The 22,057-nt window shown below is 38.5% G+C and overlaps 1 protein-coding gene across 7 annotated transcripts in view; it reads right to left on the bottom strand.

The window, feature by feature from the left end:
• Window positions 1-22,057, bottom strand: part of ccser2a (coiled-coil serine-rich protein 2a) — a 57,213-nt gene that overhangs the window by 13,074 nt on the left and 22,082 nt on the right. For 6 of the 7 annotated variants that reach the window (XM_040002007.1, XM_040002005.1, XM_040002004.1 and 3 more), the window contains 7 exons: window positions 21,814-22,025; window positions 11,928-12,021; window positions 8,861-8,969; window positions 8,337-8,508; window positions 6,638-6,703; window positions 6,361-6,483; window positions 3,211-3,357 (listed from right to left, as the gene is read on the bottom strand). In XM_040002007.1, coding sequence (XP_039857941.1) covers window positions 3,211-3,357; window positions 6,361-6,483; window positions 6,638-6,703; window positions 8,337-8,508; window positions 8,861-8,969; window positions 11,928-12,021; window positions 21,814-22,025 — 923 coding nt within the window. The remainder of the gene's footprint in view (window positions 1-3,210; window positions 3,358-6,360; window positions 6,484-6,637; window positions 6,704-8,336; window positions 8,509-8,860; window positions 8,970-11,927; window positions 12,022-21,813; window positions 22,026-22,057) is intronic. The other variant, XM_040002009.1, reaches the window with a different exon arrangement.

Raw genomic sequence — 22,057 nt, 5'->3', positions numbered from 1 at the left:
ACTAATACTCCTGCCCTGGCCCCAATGTTTCACTTCACCGACTTTGGCAATTAAATCCTCACCTGGCAAAGATGACTCTGTCGTACAAGCTCGTATTAATGAACATGCGTGTGGAATGTGTGCCTGATGCGAGGGGGCAAACTGAGAGAATGAGGAAGGGGAAGTAACACTCGCATCTGAGTGGGGAACACCTTTGGCAGCTTAACACTAATCACTAACCCTCTTCCCCATCCTCTCCCTCTCAGTGACAACAAAATGATCTAATCATAGCTGTGGTAAGAAGTCAAGGAGAGCTGTAATGTCAAGGAAAGAATGACAGACAAAAAAATACAAAAGAAAGAAAGAAATCAATGAAGCAAATAAGAAAGATAGAAGAAAGAGCGGAAGAGATAAAAGAGACACGAAGGGAGGTGTGAGAAGAGAAGAAGAGATGAAGAAGAGGATGTTTAAGAGGCAAAGAGGGAGTGGGAGGATAGCCGTAATTATCCTCTCTGTCTGCCACTGATGAAACACTGCCTATTGTGTTGTCATTGTTTCACTGCTGTGGCTCATCTGCGTGTTTGTTTATCTGGGTTATTAACAAGGTCGGCTCCCCAGTCCTCAGTCGGCTGAACTCATTGTTCAGTCACATTGAGTGTGGCCCGCACTTGAGTACAAGAGATACATGTGGCACAACCCACTCACGCACACACAAACAAAACGCAGACAAACAGGGCATCTCTCACATACACATGACAGAAAATAATGCAAATATATAAACACAAGGCTGTGTAGTTTTCTATTGTATTACATCTGAAATTACTCAAATCACACTGCTCATGTTTTATTTGCTGCAAAAGGAAGAGGCAGACAAAACATTTCTCCTGCTGAGATTGCTCTGGGAAGCTATTCACAAAGATTATTTTTCTACAGGCAACATTTAAGTAGCTCCTACTGTCACACTACACTTGCGTCATGCTGCGACAACCGTGTACAATCGTTGTCGGCATTATGTTCACCGACAGCACTATACACATTCCATAATGTAAGCCTTTCTTATCTTTTCTTTTTTTCTTGAGCAAGTTTTGGCCTCAAAATTGGATTGCAAGCAGATCTAAATAAGAAGCTGTGGGAGCCGGCGGAGAATATGTTACCACAGCCTTCGCAGAGGCTGCGAAGAAGTCGGGAAATAGGTGAAGAGGATGGGTTAAAGCAGCCTGAAAAGCAATAGCACAAGTTCTGGTCACTGACAAAATATAAGCGGAATGACTGAAGATGCTGCATGAATAATAAACGACTCACTAACAAGTAAATACACTCATGTCCAAGGGTCAAAGGACACAAGCTCACTCTTTTGTGATACTCTTAATCTAAGTTCAAAGCACACAGAGAATTTTCAGTCCATGTCCAAGCACGGACATCTAGACCTCCCAGAATCAGAGAGCACATTTTGCCCCTTGGGCTACAGATAAGGCAACTATATATCAACATTAAAGCTTTAAAAGATTATAGCTACTGGCCTTTGACATCAAAATTAATCTTGACCAAGCCGTTCAGCGTAGCTTTCAAAAATACTATTGCGGGGCAAGAGGTACTCCAGTGCTTTGACAGAGCACCCCTTTAAATGTCAGAGGAGAAGAAAAATCAACAAAAAAGGGCATTTTTGAGAGCAAGAGAGAGAAAAAACAATAACAATGACACCATGTTTGTGTGTGTGTGTGTGTGTGTGTGTGTGTGTTAGAGGAAGAGCATTGGAGAGTGAAATAAAGACAGCCAGACATGATTAATTTGTCAGTAGGGAGGAGGGAAAAAAAGGCAGAATAGCTAGTCTAGGAAAACCACACACATAGAAAACTGTGGGAAAAGCAAAGTACTATAAGAGGAAAACTCTTAATGAACCCAGACTTGCTAAAGGTGCTCAACCTGTCAGTGTGCTACCGAGAGCTTCGATACCAACTTTCAAAAAAATGAAACAAACTCAGAGCTAATCTTTAGGAGCAATTGCAAGCTCTGGAAAGTAACATGCTGCTATCTCAACAAGGCTGCAAAACAAGAGCGTAGGAAATGGTCTTCACTCTGGTGATGACACAGTAATGTAGATTAAAACAGGAAGAGTGGAATGTGGTGACCAGTACAGATTACTGATGAAACAAGCAAAAAGAACAGAGATAAAAATCACAAGAGAAATCTGTTTTGATTTTTTTTTGTTTTATTTTGGGTTTTGTTGGGTTTTTTTTTTTTTTTTATGTTTTTGAGCATTAACACACACCAGGTACTACAGGTCACAGAAAGACGCTCCCACCACGGAGATTGTTCCCATCAAGCTCTGCTAGCCCTTCTTTGATGGTTACCATAGCAACTGTTAAACCATAAGCTCCTGTGGCAAGCAGGGACCTTCTATAGTTGGTAAGCTTACTTGTTTTGTCCTTTATTCTTCACCTGTAGTCGGTATAAGCCAAATTAAAAACATTTGTCCACTCTTAATAATCATGAGTTTGGCCATACCATGTGTTACAGTTAAGCAGATATCAATCTTAAAATTATTTCCTTTTGTGTCACAGTGCTTATATCTGCCTCTTTGTGTGAGTGGGTGTGTGCGTGTGTCTGTGCATCACACCCTGTTAGCTGAGAGCAGGTCAATTAAGGGAGTGTTTACTAGGCACACTGCCTGTGGCACTCCCAACACTGAACCAATACTTGGCTGCCACACATCACGCTGTGCTGGCTATGATAAACACAGCGAACACATATCTATCCATCTGCCACCTGTCTATCTGTGCGCCTCTATGTCTACTTCCTTCCTCCAATAAATCTCCATCACTCCGACATTAAGACCAACATCGCAAGTCCCTGTTCAGTGACATCTAGCTATTAAGAGTGGAGGACAGTGTGACAAGCTTGCTGACAACCCAATAAGCTGTGCTCCACAGAGAGAGCACAGTATAGTGATTTAACCCCTCCAGCCAGCAGCTGGAAAAGCGTTCTCATGCTTTTTAGATTGTTACCTGAAGCTAAAGATTTGAAAGACCTCACACAAACACCTATATATTTTTTTTCCTTTACATTATTCTTTGCATTAAATAAACTGTCAAATTATGTTTTATCAAATAGAGGTCAGCAATATGCTGTATGTATGCACTCATCATTGTATCCCAAGGTGAGGTCTGATGGTCACGACTGCACAGAAAAAAAAAAAAAAATTAAATTGATGAATTGATGTTTCAGACTCACAGCATGGTTTGGTGGTCTCCAGTACGTCTGGGTGGCCTTATCATAGTGGTGTTGCATACGTTTGTCCACCTGTCTGTCGCTCTGTCTTAGTGAAGAAGGAGCCCTCTGGTGGTGGCACTGACACTTGACCTGCTGGCCTGTAGCAGACTGAGGGAAAGGCGGGAAGAAAGGAGCAAAGGAAGGAAGGCCAAGAAAGGGTTTTAACTCTGGTGACTTCTTTTCAAGCCTCTGCTCTCACGCTCTTTAAAAGCTTGCCACTTTATACGCAGTCAAATAAAAGTACTCAGAGAGAAAACTGAATAGGCCTTAATGTACTGAAAGCAAGTCCCCTTTTACTACAACACCCACTGTGCACTTGGATTCAGCTCACTTCAACTTTTAAATAATAACTGGGTTGAACTTAAAAGAAAACATCTCACTAGAAAGTTAATTGAAGCTTTAAGAAAAAAAAAGATACGTTTTTTTTCCACTGGGATGAATCACAAACATTTAGCATCACCAGTCAAAAACCTAACTGATGTGCTGCCACACATAACAAAAAGCTAAATATATCAGATGCAATCACCTTGAATGAACAGAAAAAAGGATCTTCAGCAAGGGTTCATTTTTAAATTGATAAATGTAATTTATTGTTAAAAAAAAAAAAGAATATTTCTCATCCAAAGCAATGAAATTCTATCCACTTTTTTTTTCCAGATGACATGAATGTGCATGAAAACTGGGAGCCAGCAAATTATCACCCTGCTCTGATTAAAATTGATGCACATTAGGGAAAATCAAGACCAGGTTGTAAATGGCTACAATTACCTTTACATAGTAATTAAAATATCCTGCAGTAAATTAAACTCGCTGACATTTACTTTAAGCGCATGTTCACCCAATATTGCCTCCTTTTTTCATCAGTCAAAACCTTCCCTGACAAACCACTTTCCTAACCTTCTTTTTAATTCAAACGATTAACTCAATCAATTATTGAATCAGAAGGTCAGAGCAACTAATGATGTGCACCACATTACATTTTTGTTTAAAAAAAAAAAAAAACTTGAGCTTGATATCACATTTTTTTCATATGTGGCTGAATAGCAAAGAAATTTTGGCTGTGAAAAGGCATGAAAGGATCTGACATGAATCGCAGGTGTTTGCCAGCCTTGGTAAAAACTTCAGTGCAGTGAGCATGAGCAGTCTACCTCAAGTGCAGCAGAAGACGCCTTCAAAGCTACATACTGTCAAGCAACACTGGGAAATCAGTTTTTTATCTTTGATAGTTCCACTTTCCTCTCTCCCATTATTTCATTTTCACTCCCATTTTCTCCTCTTAGCCTTCAATGTACACAAACACACACATAGATACACACTGTATACAGCAAGAAACCGTCTCCCATCCACACGCAGCTCCTCTATTGTTTTCTCATTACTGCACTATGTTCAATTTACTCATTTTTTCCACATGTCTGTTTCTCAGCACTTTCTAATGCTTTACCTCCCTCAGCTTTACTTGAATCTTTACCAACTTTAATATTACCCCCTACCCAATTTCAAGGACATAAACAGGTCCAGTCACCGTTTACTCTTTAACTCTAGTTCCAATATGAACCAAATGACCTGCACATAAATGTTAGATTTTCACCAAACACACTTGACAGAAGAAAACTTCCAAAACTTTTGTGTTTCTTTGTTTTGGTTTCATCATTTAGCCTTTTACTGCGAGGACATTCTTCTGACATTCTTCTAACGGCTGCACACAAAATGCTTGAGTACAGTCGGAGGAGTAAATGTTGCTGTTTCCATTTTTATTTTCTTTCTGCCGTTGTCCAACACTTTCACTCCTTCAGCTTCTACACTCATTAAAGTCAGCTAAAGATCTGAAAACATGCCCCAGCCTTTTCTTACAGCCTCTGCTTGTTGAGGCTAAGGGTGGAACAATATCGTTCTGACTGAAGAACCTGTGGGTGGGTGCTTATTCTAATTGGAAGAATGCTATGCAGTGGCAAGGCAGGAGAACAGACCTTGCTTTGACATTTTGGTATTTCTTGATATGGCAGGGATTTGAATAATGTCAGCTAGGCATACTGTTGTTTGGCTAACAAGGGAGCCTGGTCAGGACACTAATGAATGTTAGAGAGGAGATGGAGCCAGCTAAAGGCAAACAGAATGGAAGTTGTTGGCAGGCATGAGTAACACACTGGCGTGCATGTAGGAGTCCAGCAACATACCCAACTCCCACCTATGATGAAGGGTATTGCAGTATATCTTCTTTGATCACTTGAACACTAGAAAAGTGGGTCTATCAGACTTTTTCCACTACATATTTTTATCAATCCATCTGTCTTTTTAAACCTTCAATTGTAAGATCTGATAGAGAAGAATAAGGCAGTAGCAATGGCCAGACATGCCTAACTATCGCAGATCAGTAAAGAGATCTGGTGTCACAGGGGTGATCTCTCAGAGAGAAAACACTTTGAGCGCTACGTGAATGCAACACGCAAACATGAGCCTTGAAGCCATTTCAGCGCTGCCTGTAAATCACAGAGGATCTTGTAAAACCTAGATCTCATCAAACTGAAGAAGAGCCTGTATTGATCTTCTGTATGTTATACTTGCATTTATAGTTTATGAGCATTCACACCTGACTTTATTATTTCTTTCCTCTTTCTTTTTTATTTTATTGACATTTTCCACTGTTTTTCGGACTAATTCATTGATACTTTGTGTCAAAATGTCTACTGTGTTTGCATCTTGCCAAAAGAGGATGTTATTTCTACTAAACCTGTGGTCAGTCAATCATAAAAGCAAATAAATATTTTCACAGTTTTTTCTGTTTACCGTACTAAAACACATTTTAGTGTAAGGGTTTTCCTTTCCTTCCTTTTTAATTTGCTAAATAGTTTTTTCACATATGTTTTTAGTTTTTAAATTTAATTCTGTCAACTATAATAACTTCGATGCAGAATAATTCATGACACATTTAAACAAAATTCAACAGCAGATATGCCCCACATACTATGCTTTGAAAAAAACAAAAACAACTATTCTGTGTAATTTCTGTCTCAGCTTTGAGGCAGGACGACTGAACGGTTACACTCCAAGTATATCTATATGTGGCACAGATTCCCCTTTTCAGTTGTATAAGCCATGTTTACAACGACTCACAATCTGTTCCTGTCGATGTTGTTGTTGTAGTTCTTGACACTGCAGTGTGAGCTGAGCAATGATCTTGTCTCGACTCCTCAGTTCCTCTCTGAGCACCTGCACTTCCTTTACCAGCACCTCCAACTAAAAACACACACGCACACAAACATATACATACACACCCTTATTTAGGAACTAAAAAAAGAGCATAATAAAGTGATAGATCAAGAGATAGATATGTATCATATACCACATTTTCAGTCAATCTTCACTGTAAACTGCAGTCACAGTTTCTTACCTGTGTTGCAGAGGTACTGTCTTCAGATTCCACAGGAACATCTGCTGGAGTGTCTGTATCCTCAAGCTGGAGACAAACAAACACACACATTCACAAGAGAGGGCACGCACACAGACAGAGTACACAGTGAGTTGAATCAATGGCAACTGCCTACAGCATGCCTCAGGAGCAATATTTCACTATGGTGGAATAATTTTACTCTTTAGCATATACACTCCACTGACCCTGAACTGTCAGCCACAAGTGTTAGATACCAGAGGCAGAGTTTGTTTTTGAACTAAAGACATTTATTTTATATCCAAAAATGTCCTTGTATCAGTGGCTACTTGTGTGTTCAACTTTTCTATAAACTCCTACGACATTAATGTAATTATTATCCCAATTATTTAATCAGTGCCATCCGAAGGTTTTTAGACACCAAGCATATGTACTTAAGTGGCTGGTATTTAATGTTTAATGAACATTTTGTCAACTAGCTTGGTAACAATTTTCACTTAAAGGGTACATTCCACTTCAGCCTCATTAATGTTATGTAGAATTATCCAATTATAATCTGCAGGTATAAAGAGAGTTGTGCTGGATTTTAGCCTTTGATTTAGGATTTAGCACAGCTGGAAGCTCATTCTACAATTGCTTTGAGTTCAGGATCATATAAAGAAAAAGCTGCACAATTAAGAACAAAGTTGCTAAAAAAAAATATCTTCCCTCTTGAGGCTATACAGCCCAAGTGTTTGACTAATTGCAGCGAGCACGCTGAACAGATCTGAAGGAAACATTTGGATTAAACGTAAACATTACTTTTTATGCTGCTGAGGCTAAATTGAGTCGAGGCATTCGAGATAATTTTGTTTTACGGAGTGTGAAGTGCCGGTGCCGGTGCATTTCTGCGATTGCCTAAAATTGGCTGTGTTTCAATAGAGAGACGATTTTGTGTGTTCATCGTACATGTAAGTGCACATTTCCTCGTTCAGTTTCTTCCATTTCCCTTTTCTTCATCCCAGTCACCCAATCTCTTTCTTTCCTCTAAGTGGATTTCTCTGATTGACAGGGGTGCATCTATTAAGTGATCGCCTTCACAGACACACATACTGTATATACAAAACGGAAGCACAAGTGTACTGTTGCACACAAGCCTTTTGAATCACACAACTTAATTCATTTTACTGAACTGAATTGCAACAATTCACATTGGATGAGGCAATATATGAGCAAAAATAAGACTGGCCCAGTGCATTAAAACAAATAGCAAAGTCTTGTGTTGTCTTTTATGATCTCGCTACACTGCAACAGCTACTGGATTTATGCAATTAGACACAAAAAAAAAAATCCCCCTAAAAATACTCAGTGTGAAAACCTGTTAAGAAAACTAGCTCCTTTCAGTTTTATTAAGACCCACTTTTAGTGTGTTCAGTGATATAGTCTGCCCCCAGCATACTGAAGAAGATTACTAAAACTAAACCTACAGAAAACTAGTACAAATGTATAATTTATAGACGGAACTGCAGCCAAAACACCCTCATCCCCATGATAAGCAGTGTTTACAATCAGTGTGGATTATTAAGACCCAAAATAAAAGCCTGAGTCTACTGTTCATGTTAAGGAGTACAAAGGTTTCTGTTATTGGACAAAGAATACTGGACAAATATGCAAGTAAGCGTATCGGTTTTTGTGTTTGCATCTGTGCAAATGCGGGTCGAACCTCTAGTAACGTTTTGAGCTTGAGCAGCTGGTTCTTGAGGAAGCTGCAGTCCTGAGTCATGTGCTCGAGTGCAAGTCCATCTAACATTGGCATGTAGCCATGCTCCCTGCCTTCCTTTCGGGCTGAGTTCTTTGAAGCTCTGAAACCATCATAATGTTGGAAGACGTGAGCCCTGAGGGAAAAACAAAAAAACAAAGACAGAGAAACAGTGACATATTCAGTGTATTCATATCTTTTTAATTCGGCTTTTTACAGATTTAGACTCATGTTAAGGTTAGTTTATTTGTACGTAGTGGCTCAATAGTGTAGTGGTTTACACAATTGACTACAACATGAAAGATTCCCAGTTTAAGGCCAGGTGGAGACTCAAAACTTTTGGGAAATGCATCATGTGTGAAGTAAAATACAGATTAAAAACTGTGATGTACATGGATGCTGGATGAACCAATAGCAACCATAATGAGTTTTGTTTGGGTTTTTTTAACATTTTTATAACATTTCTAACTCTTTCAAACCGGACTGACCTGGTATCATTATGAAAGTGATCTGATCCACTCCAGCGATGGTGTTTACGCCGCTGCCCCTGCCGATTGGCCCGCTCCGGGCGCTCAATATGGGACATCCTATCAGTCTCTATATAGAGAGAATATAAACCAAAGTGAGATGTAGTAAATATACATATATGTATGTCTGGAAGAAGAGGACGTAGGTGATGGTTGGGGATTATGACCTAAAATTTGTAAAGCAACTGTTTGAGATGTAGCCTCGATGTAGAGTATAGCCTTAGAAAAATCACTTCTGGTGATACGGTTATGTTTGTGGGTGAATTTGAGGCATAAAAATGCAAAGATACACATTTTACAACAGCCCTAAGTTACACGCACACAAAACTCTATAATGTATTTAGTCCCTGTCATATGTCAATGTATCATTTCATTGCAAGCAGTAATTTCACCAACTGTTACCTGAAGTCACTGAATATCATTGAGTTTCTGTGATCTCTGGTCACTAGATCGCTGCCAGGAGCTTCCTGTGTTGATGAGGGCTAATTCTAACCTTTACTCTAAGCTGAACCTATCCGTACTCTATCCTTAAAAAAGTGTTTACACTAAAAACTAATCATTTAGTTTCATGAGTTTGCCCTCTAGACCTAAAACAAAGAAAAAGTACTAACAATGTAATACAAACATACACAAAAACACAATAGCACAATGCACTACTATGAATGCCCTGTGGTAATGAATACCACTGTGCTTCTTTCAAAAATTTCAAAACATCTGCATGAAAATGATGCGATTATCCATCTCATTCTCTCAACTGTTCCCACTATCAAATGCAAACAACTGCGCTCTCTCTCTCTCTCTCTCTCTCTCTCTCACACACACACAAAGTGACAAGCCATTTCATTTTCAAGGAGGTAAAAGGACACAGTATTTGGCAATACTCAATAGCATATAGCTGTGAAATGAACCATGACTGCAACAAAATTGACAACTAACAGAGCGCAACCCCCAGGAAATCAAAAGGACCCTTGACTTTCTATATACCAGATGCTCTTTGGACTGAAGGAAAATGGGTAGAAAGAGATAAAGAAAAAGAGAATTAAACAAATATTGGCAGACTAAAAGATCCAATCTGAGGAATTCAGCAGTTGTGGTCAAAATACTTTACCCAGAGTGTCACCTCATAGCACAGGAGCAGACAGTCTGTCTCACACTGAGCTGCTACATTCCAGGAAAGTTAACCACGTACAGTGACTGCTTTTGAGCTCAGAAAAGCCTAAAACAAAAAGTAAAACAATCTGAATATGTTCCAAGTGTGGGGGAAAAAGTCCGTAAATGTAGAGAAACTCAGATGAAGACAAGAGCAAAATAACTCCTTGTCCAGCCAGCTGGTGAACTGTTAAAAGGCCAGAGAGAAAGTCAACCGAGCTCCCCTCCTGCCTGGCCCAGTCTTTGTTGACAGCCTTGTTTTTCTGGGAACTCCCTAGGAACTGGAGCCGGGGAGAGAGGACTGTGGTGGTGGTGGTGGTAAGAGAGCAGATGAGGTGACTGGTTCGTGTCCAAGCTAGGAAGTCACCAGCTGAGACAGGCAAGAGAGGAAAACTCTGGCCCCTCTTTTTGTCAAGTGACCTGACAGCTGGATGAAAAGATTTTGTGAGGCCTCCTTTATCTTCCACTTGTTTTTTTAAGTCCTCTTCTCCCCTTTTGCTCTTCCTGTTTTGAGCCGGGGTGTCTTTAGGAGTAACACCCATCCGTATGCCACATCTCTCGGCCTGCCCTGTGGGCTGGGTCAAACTGGAGTCCTCAGCCTGTCTTGCTTTCACTCTGCCTCACATGACACTAACTCTACCCATGACTTACTGAGCTATAAATATGGCTGCTACCCGAAAAGGATTAGGAAGCGATGACATTCCAGTTCACATTCCTCTAGAGTGTCTCTGTGTGCCTCTCTCAAAAACAAGGAGATCAACAGTCTGTTTCTATTCTAGTTTTTGTTTTGTTTTTTTACTTGGAAGCACAGATTCAAATCTAATCTCATAACCTTGATGTGCACAGGAAAGCATGCACACAAAATCTACATTGCATTTTAGGAGGTTGAAGGGAGTGTTGTTTGCACATACTGTATAGGCTTGTCAGAGGTATTGTGCATTAAACCTATTAGCCTTGAATTCTACTTTGATAAGAATGGTTTTAAGATTGAATCGAGTTCAATAGATTTAATGACATGAGAGGTCAATCTCAACCCTTCTCTCTCCTTGTGACAAACATTATCTGAAGAATCCAGTAATAATACTGTCAACACTATTATGAGGTGATAATGATGTGACCTGATTAGCTTCTATGTAGGTGTTAAAGGTATTTTACTCAAATCTTAATGAATCTGGAGTTTGATTAAATTTGCAGTGAAAAGTGAAAATGATTAGAGAAAACAGCCAAGACTCAAGGATCAAGGCAGAGGTGGGTGACGTGCTGTCTGAATATAAAAGCAGTAAACTAATCATGTAAAACCATACTGATGCTGTCAAGAGAAACATATGTACAGGCAGGTCTTGCTAAGCCTGTATATCTACTTTGGTTGTGTGTGTACCATATGCACACGTACCAAGTACATGTGCATCTGTTCATCCGTCATAAACACAGCCAAACAGCTGGCTGAAAACTTCTAGAAAGTAGCTCTTATCCAAAGCCAGTTTTATGTCAAACTTGGCGCTGAAATTAATAACTTCATCAATCAAACATTAAAAGAGTCCACCACATTACAGACAACCCTGTATCCATTAAAAGAGTTTGCTGGATGTTTCTGAGGCAAATCTTCACCCAAGGATACAATTTGTTCAAGCCATTATATGCCACATAATGAGACTACTAGAAATAGAAAGTTCTGGCCTTGGCAATGGTTTAATTTACAGTTTTGATCAGAAAAGCTTTGCTGGAAGTATCTGATTATAAATAAAAGAAACAGTTCTAGCCAATAAAGCTGCAGCAATTTTCATGGCCGTAAAATAACCTTACAAATCTGAATAAGATAACTGCAGTTAGGAACTACATGTCTATGTGTGTATGTCTGCAAGTACTCAGGTGTTCTGACCATGCAAGCCATCCTCTGGGAGGTCCACATCCAGCATGAGGTCATCATCATCCAATTCTCCTGTTGCCAGAGGGTCCAGGTTGTTAAGGATGTCCTGAAAATCACAAAAATAAACACAAAAATTATAGAAAACAAAAGCATTAAATAGCATCACCGTTATATTACTTATATATGAGTGTATTAAAGTTATTGTATTAATTTGCTTCTGGGCAAAGTCATTTTTTTGGAGGAAGACCAGCTACAAAACCAGGGAGAGAAAAAAAAAAAACAAGGCTGAGATGCAGTTTTTGCCTGTGGTTAATACATCCTTGCAAGCATATTTTTTGTGTGTGTCACATGCTTTTGAAATGGATGCAGCCTTTTATTATTTCTGTTATTTCCAATCTATTTTCATTGGCCAATTAATTCATTTACTAGAAGAAAAAAAAAAAAACAGTTAATGCAGCACTATCAATTACCTTGTCTTTGATACCGTTTCAAATGATCGTCTTACTCCAGTGCCACAACAGAAAGAAGATGATCTTATTCCATACATCAAGACAAAGACACCAGAACAGGCTTTCAGAAAAATATTGCCCGTTTATGAATGATAATTCAGAAAGCTTTGAAATTTCAACAAAACACTTCACACAACAGCCTCAAAATATGCAGCTATTCTGATTGCCGTGCAGCTGTCTACCAAATAATTCAAAGCACACCCAAAAGCAAAGGAAAGAATCGATAGTTCAAAGCTTTATTTTTCTACAGCAATTTTGTGCCTTACGAAGCTAAATTGACGGGGCTTTGACTAGAAGACAGAAGCATAAAATTACTCATTATTGAATATCTCGTGAGTTGCGCGATAACTGCCTTGTACACAGTGTTTCAGACTTAATGAAGAAGAAATGAATGAAGGAAATAGAATAAACAAAACATATTTTTGCATTCTTCCAAACGGTATCAACCAAAACGTGGGTGGAATCTTTGTTGTTTGAAGAGTCTGTATACAAATCAACCTGTCACTTTTGTTTTTTCTTTTATCATTTCTCGCTTCCTTTTTTCTGATTTTTGACTTCCTTCTCTCCCCCAGCCTGTTGCACTCTTTTCTCTAACCTTGTAACTCCCATCCAGTAAATAAAAGTTTTAACACTAAAGGTAGAGAGAAGAGAGAATGTTTTTTTTGGGGGGGGGGATCAGCCACCTCTAAATTTGCACAGTTAGAAATGTATATTAGCACCATAACTGTGACCCAACACTGAGGTAAAGGTAGATCCTTCTTTGCAGCAAGGCATTTAAACTCTTTAGCTATTTGATAGTTTCTCCATGTGGGCACAAATCTGTGTGTGTCTTGAAACAACTCAAAACATCTATAAAACAGTCACATAGCAGAGAGAGTAAAACAGCAGCAGCTGAGCTTGTTCAGCTGGAGCACTGGTGTGCAGTAAGAGGCATTTGACAAAACGCACAGCTTTGTACAAAAATTACACAGGAAGCACAAGTTTTTTATGAAGGATGGTGTTAAAATGCATTCAGAATAGACACCTGAAGCTTTGTGTGATATTATGCACATTGCAGAATCACCTGTCATGACTCCAATATCAAGGTAAATGAAATGTAAAATTATCATCCACTGAGCAATATAAAATTCCCCCTATATCTTTCATCACTTCCTTCTTTTCTTCTACAGAAAATCATTTGGTTTTATCAATATACTCTACTAACATCAGCAACATATTATGGATTGGTGTTTTCTAAAAGGATACTTTGTCACGTCAAGACGAGGAGCAAGGGACTGAACCACCAAACTGCTTCGGCACCTGAATACAGAACCTCCCTTTTATTGACTGTCCTCAAATTACAGTTTGCACTTCCAGGGGAAATTTCAATTCACACTGGCAGGACCCAACAGCTTAGAGCAGTGAAAAATTCAGGATAATCTCCCAGGAGGCAGGTGGGTGTGCACCCATGTCAGCAGTAGATTGGATTAAGTTATATGTACACTAAAGTCCTCACGTCCACTAAAGTAGTCATTTATGATGGCAATCCATCTCTGGCACAGATCTGGCCCCAGGTTAATTACTTAAAACACGGACAAAAAGGAGCAGCTTTCACTGTTTTCTGTGTATTAAGGATATCTTGTTGAATGCAATAACCCCTGTGCTCTAGCCAACTACTGTATCATCTTGTTAGGTTAGGCTGAGTATGAGTTTTTAAAACTAATTTGATCATGATGACTCTTAAAAACTGTTTTCTTTAATAATCAATATGAAAGTCGCATGATTTGGGAACCTGCAGATTAAACTGGAAAATCAATCCCTGCTTACATATAGAACGTAGCTTTGAACCTAATGTAGTATTGTTCACAAAAGGGAAAACTATTTGGCTTGTAGCACATGAATTTGACAATTTTGACAATTTGATGCGCACATTTTAAACACCAAGTGTTTTTGTCTCCTGCAATACAAACTCTGTAGGATAAGCAGCTTTCGGAACAATAAAAAGCCTCGAGTAGTTCTGCCAACTTAATCTGCTTCACAGTGCTCTGCTTACACAATGACATCAGCTGGATCTTCGAATAAACTTCCCTGGATCAAACACTGATTAAAACCGTCAGAGTCACTGAAAAAGGTCAAATGATAAACTTCTTTCTCTCAGTTTTAGTTATCCCTAAAAAAAATAAAAAAGACTGCCAGCATGAAGAGTTGGAAAAAAAAGTTCATGGTAGAAAACTTCATTGTAACCATTGTTTCCTTGAAGTGTAGCTTTTCATGGTCTGCATGTAAATTAGCCTCATGGCACACAGTGAGCTAAAACCACAAACTACAGATCTGGACAAAGTTCATCTTTGTTTTAACATTTTAAAAAGACAAACTTCGGGGCAAGATAAAAGTTTAAAACCAACAGTTGCAGGGTGAAGTTGTAGACTGACATTTTTTGTGGGTTTTTTTTGCCTCTTTCAATCCATATAAAATGAACTGCAATCCTGTGAGGAAATCCTACATTGCTTACTTTGGCAGGGTAGCCAAAACAGATCTTTACTTTTGTACCTCGCAAAATAGCATCTGAAGAAAAACACTGTGTAATCGCAGCTTAAGTGTCAATGCAGTGCTGTTTCTTCAAAATGGGCTGGCACTGCATGGGTATCTATTGTTACGTGTGCGTGTGTGTGCGTGCGTGCGTGCGTGCGTGTGCGTGTGTGAGTGTGAGAGAGAGAGAGAGAGAGACAGTCATTGTATGTCATTGTAGTCCATTCACCCAAATACTCTGCAGCTTTTGAACACTCACAAATACCTTTTCTGAATAGAACCACCGCAGGATGACTGAAATGGGGGATAATTCCCGTTTGTACTCCGAGTCTTCTTGGCTTTAACAGGAATGGTTAGGCATATGCTTTGAGTGGTTAATATTCAATATATTCAGGAGTAAAATTCAAAGAACAACAACAAATCCTGGGTTCAGAGAGAAAAATGTCATCATCGAATCTCAGTTAAAATGAAAAGAAATATTATTTTTAAATTACTGGTCGAGCTTTCATTCAAACCAACATCCTGTCTAATAACGGAATTCCAATATACAGCAAAGAAGGTATGCGACATGTTTAATTACAACTAAAGCATTAACACCTAAACTCCTAAATAAAAGCTGGTATTAAAAGCTCATACTTGTAAAAAGACGACTCTGAGCAGACACAAAACTTGTACCTTGTAGCAACTAGAAATGTCATATTAAGAGCTTCTTTGGCACAACCTTGATATAAATTACTCTGTTGCTGTCAATGTGCCTTTATAGCATAAAAATAATTTAATGAATCACTTTTTATACTCTACTTTTTTTCCCTTAATGTTCCAGAAATTTACAGATAATAACACTGATCATTTGAACATGTCTTCCATTCATTATGACCCCTAAAATACTGTCAAGTTTTTTACTATTAGATATAATAATGAGCTTCTTATCTTCCTACATAAAATCTTATTAAGTAAAATACCGTTTTTACATATATAGATCATTTGCATTCATCAAAGATACAATGACATAGCTAAAAGTGGCAATATTCTTCATGTAATTATTTTTCTCTTCAATGATACTATGCACTGGAAAGCAGAAACAGAGGCATTGTGGTGGGAATATACTGACTGCCATTGTTTAATGAGTGATAGCAGCTGCAAAACAGAGTAAAACAGACCTGGAGAAAACTTGAATCAGCAGTATGTCTTTCCAAGATTTATCTTTCCTCCTCCATTTCATTTGGTGCACAGTGTTGACAAAATAACAGTGCTGTGCATAGTCTAGAAACTGTAGTCACAAACACTCGTATAAAAACGATCTTGGTTACAAATAAACAGTATGATAAACAAAAACAGGCTGAATTAATGCAGCAGTTCTTTAATACTTGTGAAAGTAAGACTAGACTATTTGATTCTCATGTTGCGTGCCATTTCATACCTTTTAAATAATTGTCACAGTTTTACATGTACTTTAAACAGGTATTTTACTTTAAAAACATATGCAATCAAAAACATTCAGTGAATCACATATCCTTTGGTTTGGACTATGAGAATACTTACTAAAAGCCTCACCCTCCTCAAACTAAAACATCTTCCTCCCTCCTTACAGTGCAGCTATAAGGATCTAGACCCCAGCAGCTACACTGTAAGGCAATCCACTTAGGGAAATGCACACATCACAGTGAAAGCAATCTAATATTGGGATTGCTTAATGATATTAAGCAGGGAATTATTTCAAATCGACTCACCTTTTATACTCACTTATTAGTTTGTTGTTAGAACTAAAACAAAGTATGTGCCCAAGTGAGGAAAATTTACCTGACATAGTTTTTCCATACCTTCGTTTGCTCATTTCCTTTGCTAAAAATGACTGGAATTTATTTATCTGCAATCCCAATAAGCTAGATCAAATATATTGGTAAAATCTTCACAGATGCACTCCTTGGAAAGCAAGCAATAAAGCCTGCTAGCTAAATTTAAAGTCCATAAATTGATCACACTTAATCAACCCAATTTTGTCACTATAATTGATTTTGCAATTATCTTGGCAATCTGCTATGTTATTGGCTTTGTTCTTCCAAACAGGGCCCTAATAAGCAGCAGCTTAATTCTTTCAACAGGTGGGGGTATAGCTGGGAATCCAAAGTGTTTATAAAAACATTGTGGTAATGATCACGACTGTGGGTATGAAGCGTGATCATGATTGATAATTATAGATCACATGATATCATTTGACCACCATCTTCACAAGGTAGAACTGTGTGTGTGTGTGTGTGTGTGTGTGTCTGTGCGACGATACCTAAACAAAGGACTGAATGCACCAAAAGAGATGTACACAAAAACCACTATTTACCTCAAAGCGCTGCAGCTGTCGGTCTAAAAATCAAGACAAACAAAAGCAAGTGAGCTATAAGCCTCATTAAAACAACAGCATAGCTGGGGCACTGGCACCATGTTCCATAAATGGCTGAGCAGTCTGCAGACAAAAGGCTTAAGCACCTCACTCATTTAAACACTAATGAATTGACCTGTCTCAACCTGGCTCCATAAAAGCCTAAAATTAGAGGCAAAATAAATAAATCAGGGATAAGAGGCGACGGTAATTCTGCAGCTTTGAGGAAGCCGAGGGAAAAACCAAAGGATTACTAAACAACCATGAGTTTGGTAAGGAAACACACACAAAAAAGGGAGGGAATGAAGGAATAAGGTAGAAAAAAAAAAAAGAACAGCTACCCAGGAGAAAAACGGATTAAAACATGCAGAATTATAAGCAAAAAAAAGATAACACTGAAGCATATTTCATTCAAGGTTTCATACTGTGAAGGGAGATGCTGAGCTGTAATTCCAAGGAAGGGAAATATTTTCTTTTAAACGAGAGAAATTTCAATGCTTATGGTTCAGGAAATCAACAGAACTAATTTAACTTATCCATTTAAATGTGACCACAAAGTTCAGGTAAATAGGAATCAAATCAAAGCTCAAAAAAGCTCTGATGATAATGTCAAAGAACACAATCTAATAATCCTGAATTGCATGATGAAAAGGTTAATGTGGACTGATTCGACTCTACAGTAATTTGCGAGGCCAAACAGCACAACAAAACCCAATGCCAAATGAAGAATTACACATGACTGTCAAAACACATTATAATACAAATGCGCTTTACAGAAGTAAAATGTTTTTAGAGCCGTTACAATGCATATGGGTTGCTATTATTGTCCACAATAATATAAATAGTAGAACGCATCAATCAGCATGTGAATTTCCTACTGTGTCAGCTTCAGCTTTGTCTTCACCCACTGCGTTTATGATCGGCTGTGAGCTGCTTTAAATCAAAAACAAAAAAAACAACCTTCAAATATTCAAGCAGTTTAAATATAAAATGTTCCCAGGTCTACTGGTGCTGTTGCATTCTATGAAACATTGAGCTGAGGGCTGGAATACATCAGCAGCAACTGTGAAAAGTGGCCCTCCATTTCACAATGCCAATTTTGTAAAGCTGGTACAGTACAGAGCTGCATGGTGCATCATGGGAATGTTATTATGAGCTCAGGTAGCCCACTCCTTGATTTTGCACAGAGGCATATGAATGCAGATAGGGCCACATATAGCCAGAAAAATACTGGCACACACAAACCAATAGCACTTACAAGCGCACCCACATCGTGTTGTCTAAAGGATGCACAGCGCCTCCAAGTGGACTGAGCATGGCACTGCAGTGCAGTGCAGCGCAGCAATACCGGCAAGAAAGCAAACATTACATTCCAGATGCATAAATGCTATTGTGTAAGCATCAGCTGGACACTAGTGTTTACCTTTTGTTCTTAACTATGAGAGAATGTTTTTTAAATACACCACATAAATTGGGCACAAGTAACCCACCTTTCTTTATTTTTCCAGCATTGAATTCAAGAAGAGTTTGTTGAGAAGCTGTGAAGTCAAACTCCCGCAGCATTTAACTCAATTACCCCTTAAATAAACACAGGGTCTCAAAAGGTATTACACAACACATTGATTAAGCAGGACACCAATCTACTAATCCATTTGGAGACATCCGCTGTTTTGTGACAGGATTATTTCTGCTGCCTTTCCTCTACTTATTACAAATAAATATTTACCCAGTGAACAAGGGGAGAATGATTAATGACAGACACAAACAGATGGAAAGGAAACGGTAGAAAAAAGGAGTGGGTTAGAGAAAGCTAACTGCATCCAATTACAGTAAATGGGCTCATTTCCTCTAATCAAATAGCTCAGTTAAATATCTCAAAGGCAGATTCCCCATAGAGTTAATTTTCACACACCAGCAGTCACCCACTAAGTTTCCCCTCTCTCTCTTTCTTTTTGGTCCTACTTATTACCTTTTTTTCTTTTTTTAACTGCATTTCTCTCATCTAGCTTCTGCTCTCTCATTCAAATCATACAACACGCAATATCACCACTGCCCTCTTCACTGACCACACTAGTTCTTCAAAAGAAATGGATACTGCATGAAGGAATTCCTCTACAAACGTCTGGATTGTTGAGCTTTATTAAATACTCAGTGAAAGTCAATGCATCAGCATCGTAACATCTATCCAGTGTCCAGTCACATCCAGAGATGCATCTGGATCTAGCAGTTCAGTGACAGAATGGAATCAAAGTGGATTTTTATTTTACTCTATTAGTGTAAGATCTGATGACTTCTTGGCATGAACTCACTGTCATGTCCAAGAAACAAGTTTAAGATTATCTGAATATAAAAAGTGTTTCTCCCCATGTCTACATGCCTAAATGTTATTGCCACGTGACCCTTTATATCAGGGGTGTCGAACTCCAGGCCTCGAGGGCCGGTGTCCTGCAGGTTTTAGATATCACCCTGGGTCACCACACCTGAATCAAGTGATCAGTTCATTACCAGGCCTCTGGAGAACTTCAAGACATGTTGAGGAGGTAATTTAGCCATTTAAATCAGCTGATCAAGTGTCCTTGATCCAACACATGTTGGATCAAGGACACATCTAAAACCTGCAGGACACCGGCCCTCGAGGCCTGGAGTTCGACACCTGTGCTTTATATGACTCAAGATTAAACAAAAACAACTTATCAAATACTGAAACTTAAAATATGACTGCTTGAATAAAATGCTCCCTGCTTGTTTGAATATCATGCTAGGAACACCTTTTTTAAAAGGTGTGACGGAAAATTTTTGTCATTTTACAGTGCTTTGCATGTGTCTTTAAAGTTTATTTTTTGGGGGGGAAAGGGCATTCATTTAAAAAGAAACAACAAAAAATAATCTTCTTAGTTTTAATATTTGTTGTCTATTTTTATTATTTTCAATTAAATATAAGACTTCAAAATTGTTGAAATTGAAATTGTGAAAAACAACACATTTTGTTTTTATTTATATTTCAGAGAATCATTTGTTGTACTTGTGATATTTCTGAGTACTAATGAACATATATGTTTTAAATAAACAGGCCAATAAACAGGTTGACGTGGACCACAAGATGACCAAATGCACATGTCATGCTCCGATATGCTGTCCATATTATAGATGGACTTTTATCGAGCCTTTGCTTTTTCAAGAAGTCTCCATCATGATAACAGTTGAACTAATCTATTAGAGAAATGCACTCAAACACACTCATCTGCATACACAGATATACTGATTGACTCCTGATCACATACACATGTCTAATGCACATGTGCTTGTAATGATCACAGCACTGAACAAATACAGGCACATCCTGTACATACACAAAACCAGTAGTGCTTTTTTGCTTTTGTATTCACTCCTAATCCATTACTGTGAGATAAACATGTGGCACTTTCAGTGCCTTGAAGGTTGTGTCACATAATGAAAGTAGTAAACACACAAAGCGTATTATAAAATTTCTAATCCAGCTCATTTTAAGCTCTTTATGCATTCCTGAGATCAGGTGCTTGGGTACCAAAATATAGAGAATCAAAGCAAGGCCAGAAAATTCTAATACTACACGGCTGGTGAGCAGGTTAGTTTTCCTTTGAGACAGAACGAAGCCTTGGCATGAGACGGGCAGAGAGAGCTGACTGAAAACTAGAAAATTTTGATTTTTTCTTTCTTACAGACTTTGTTCTGGCCATTAATGTATAAATATAAAAAGAAGAACTATTTAAAAGTGAAACTGACTACTGAACTTTGGCACCATGAAGGCAGCATAATCTACAAGTAGGGCATAAAGTATATACACCGTATTTTTAGACAAGACAGAACTAAACGTAGACTTGGCTCTTGAAATTAACACTGCATACATTACATTGGGTATATTTTAGTCTTCCATTTCTTGGTAGAAAAAATTAAAAGTCCTTTGAGGTCTGCAAGATGCTTGAATTCTTGTCTGCAGAAGCCACAGAAATGTTAACAGACCATTTCTTTAATGTGTAGCAGGTCATGCTTAAAGGCTCAAAACCTTTACATTTCCTTCAACTCTCTCCTTCTTACTTGGAAAAAATCCAGTTCTCAGTCACACAAGCCTATTCTTTGCCAACTTTCAATCAGCTAAAGCAGCAGCTCTAAGTGTTCTCCGAGGTTTTTAGCCCGAGTAACCACATAATCGCTAAAGGCTTTTGGCTGCTCTCCACCTCTTTCATTTTCTAAAAAATGCTACTGAGCTATCTGCCAGTTGACTTAAAGGCAAGGAGGGGAAGATTGGCAGAAGAAGAACGCTTACTTTTAACACACATAATTGATTAATTATTCTTCAGAAATATGGATATCAAACTATTCCTTAATTTACTGTTAATTAGTTGCTTAAAATAATTTAAATTTCATATTTTTTTTAAATCACAATCAGAGTAGAGTCAACTGAAAAAACTAATTGTGGGGTTTTTACATTTTTATGTAAAAACTAGTTAAAGGTGAAATGAGGACTTACTATGCTGTTCAGCTCTGAGTCATCATAGCTGTCTAACCGATGAGCCGCAGGCCCCCCAAGGGGCTCAAGCCCCTCTTCATCCCACATGTAGGTTCCACCAGAGCTGTTGGAGGGTGACAGCTCCACAGATGAAATCTGGGGGGCATCAGTCTGCTCTGGAGATAGCATCAGTGATCCTTGGGACTCCTGCATAGGACTTTCTTCCTTATGACCTGCAACCACATAGACAAAAGGCTGAACAAAC

The sequence above is a fragment of the Simochromis diagramma genome, unplaced genomic scaffold (genome assembly GCF_900408965.1).
Source record: "Simochromis diagramma unplaced genomic scaffold, fSimDia1.1 OVJJ01000421.1, whole genome shotgun sequence".
In the NCBI taxonomy this organism is placed as follows: domain Eukaryota; kingdom Metazoa; phylum Chordata; class Actinopteri; order Cichliformes; family Cichlidae; genus Simochromis; species Simochromis diagramma.
The sequence above is the reverse complement of the archived record's forward strand: the minus strand, read 5'-3'. Positions and strand labels throughout refer to the sequence as shown.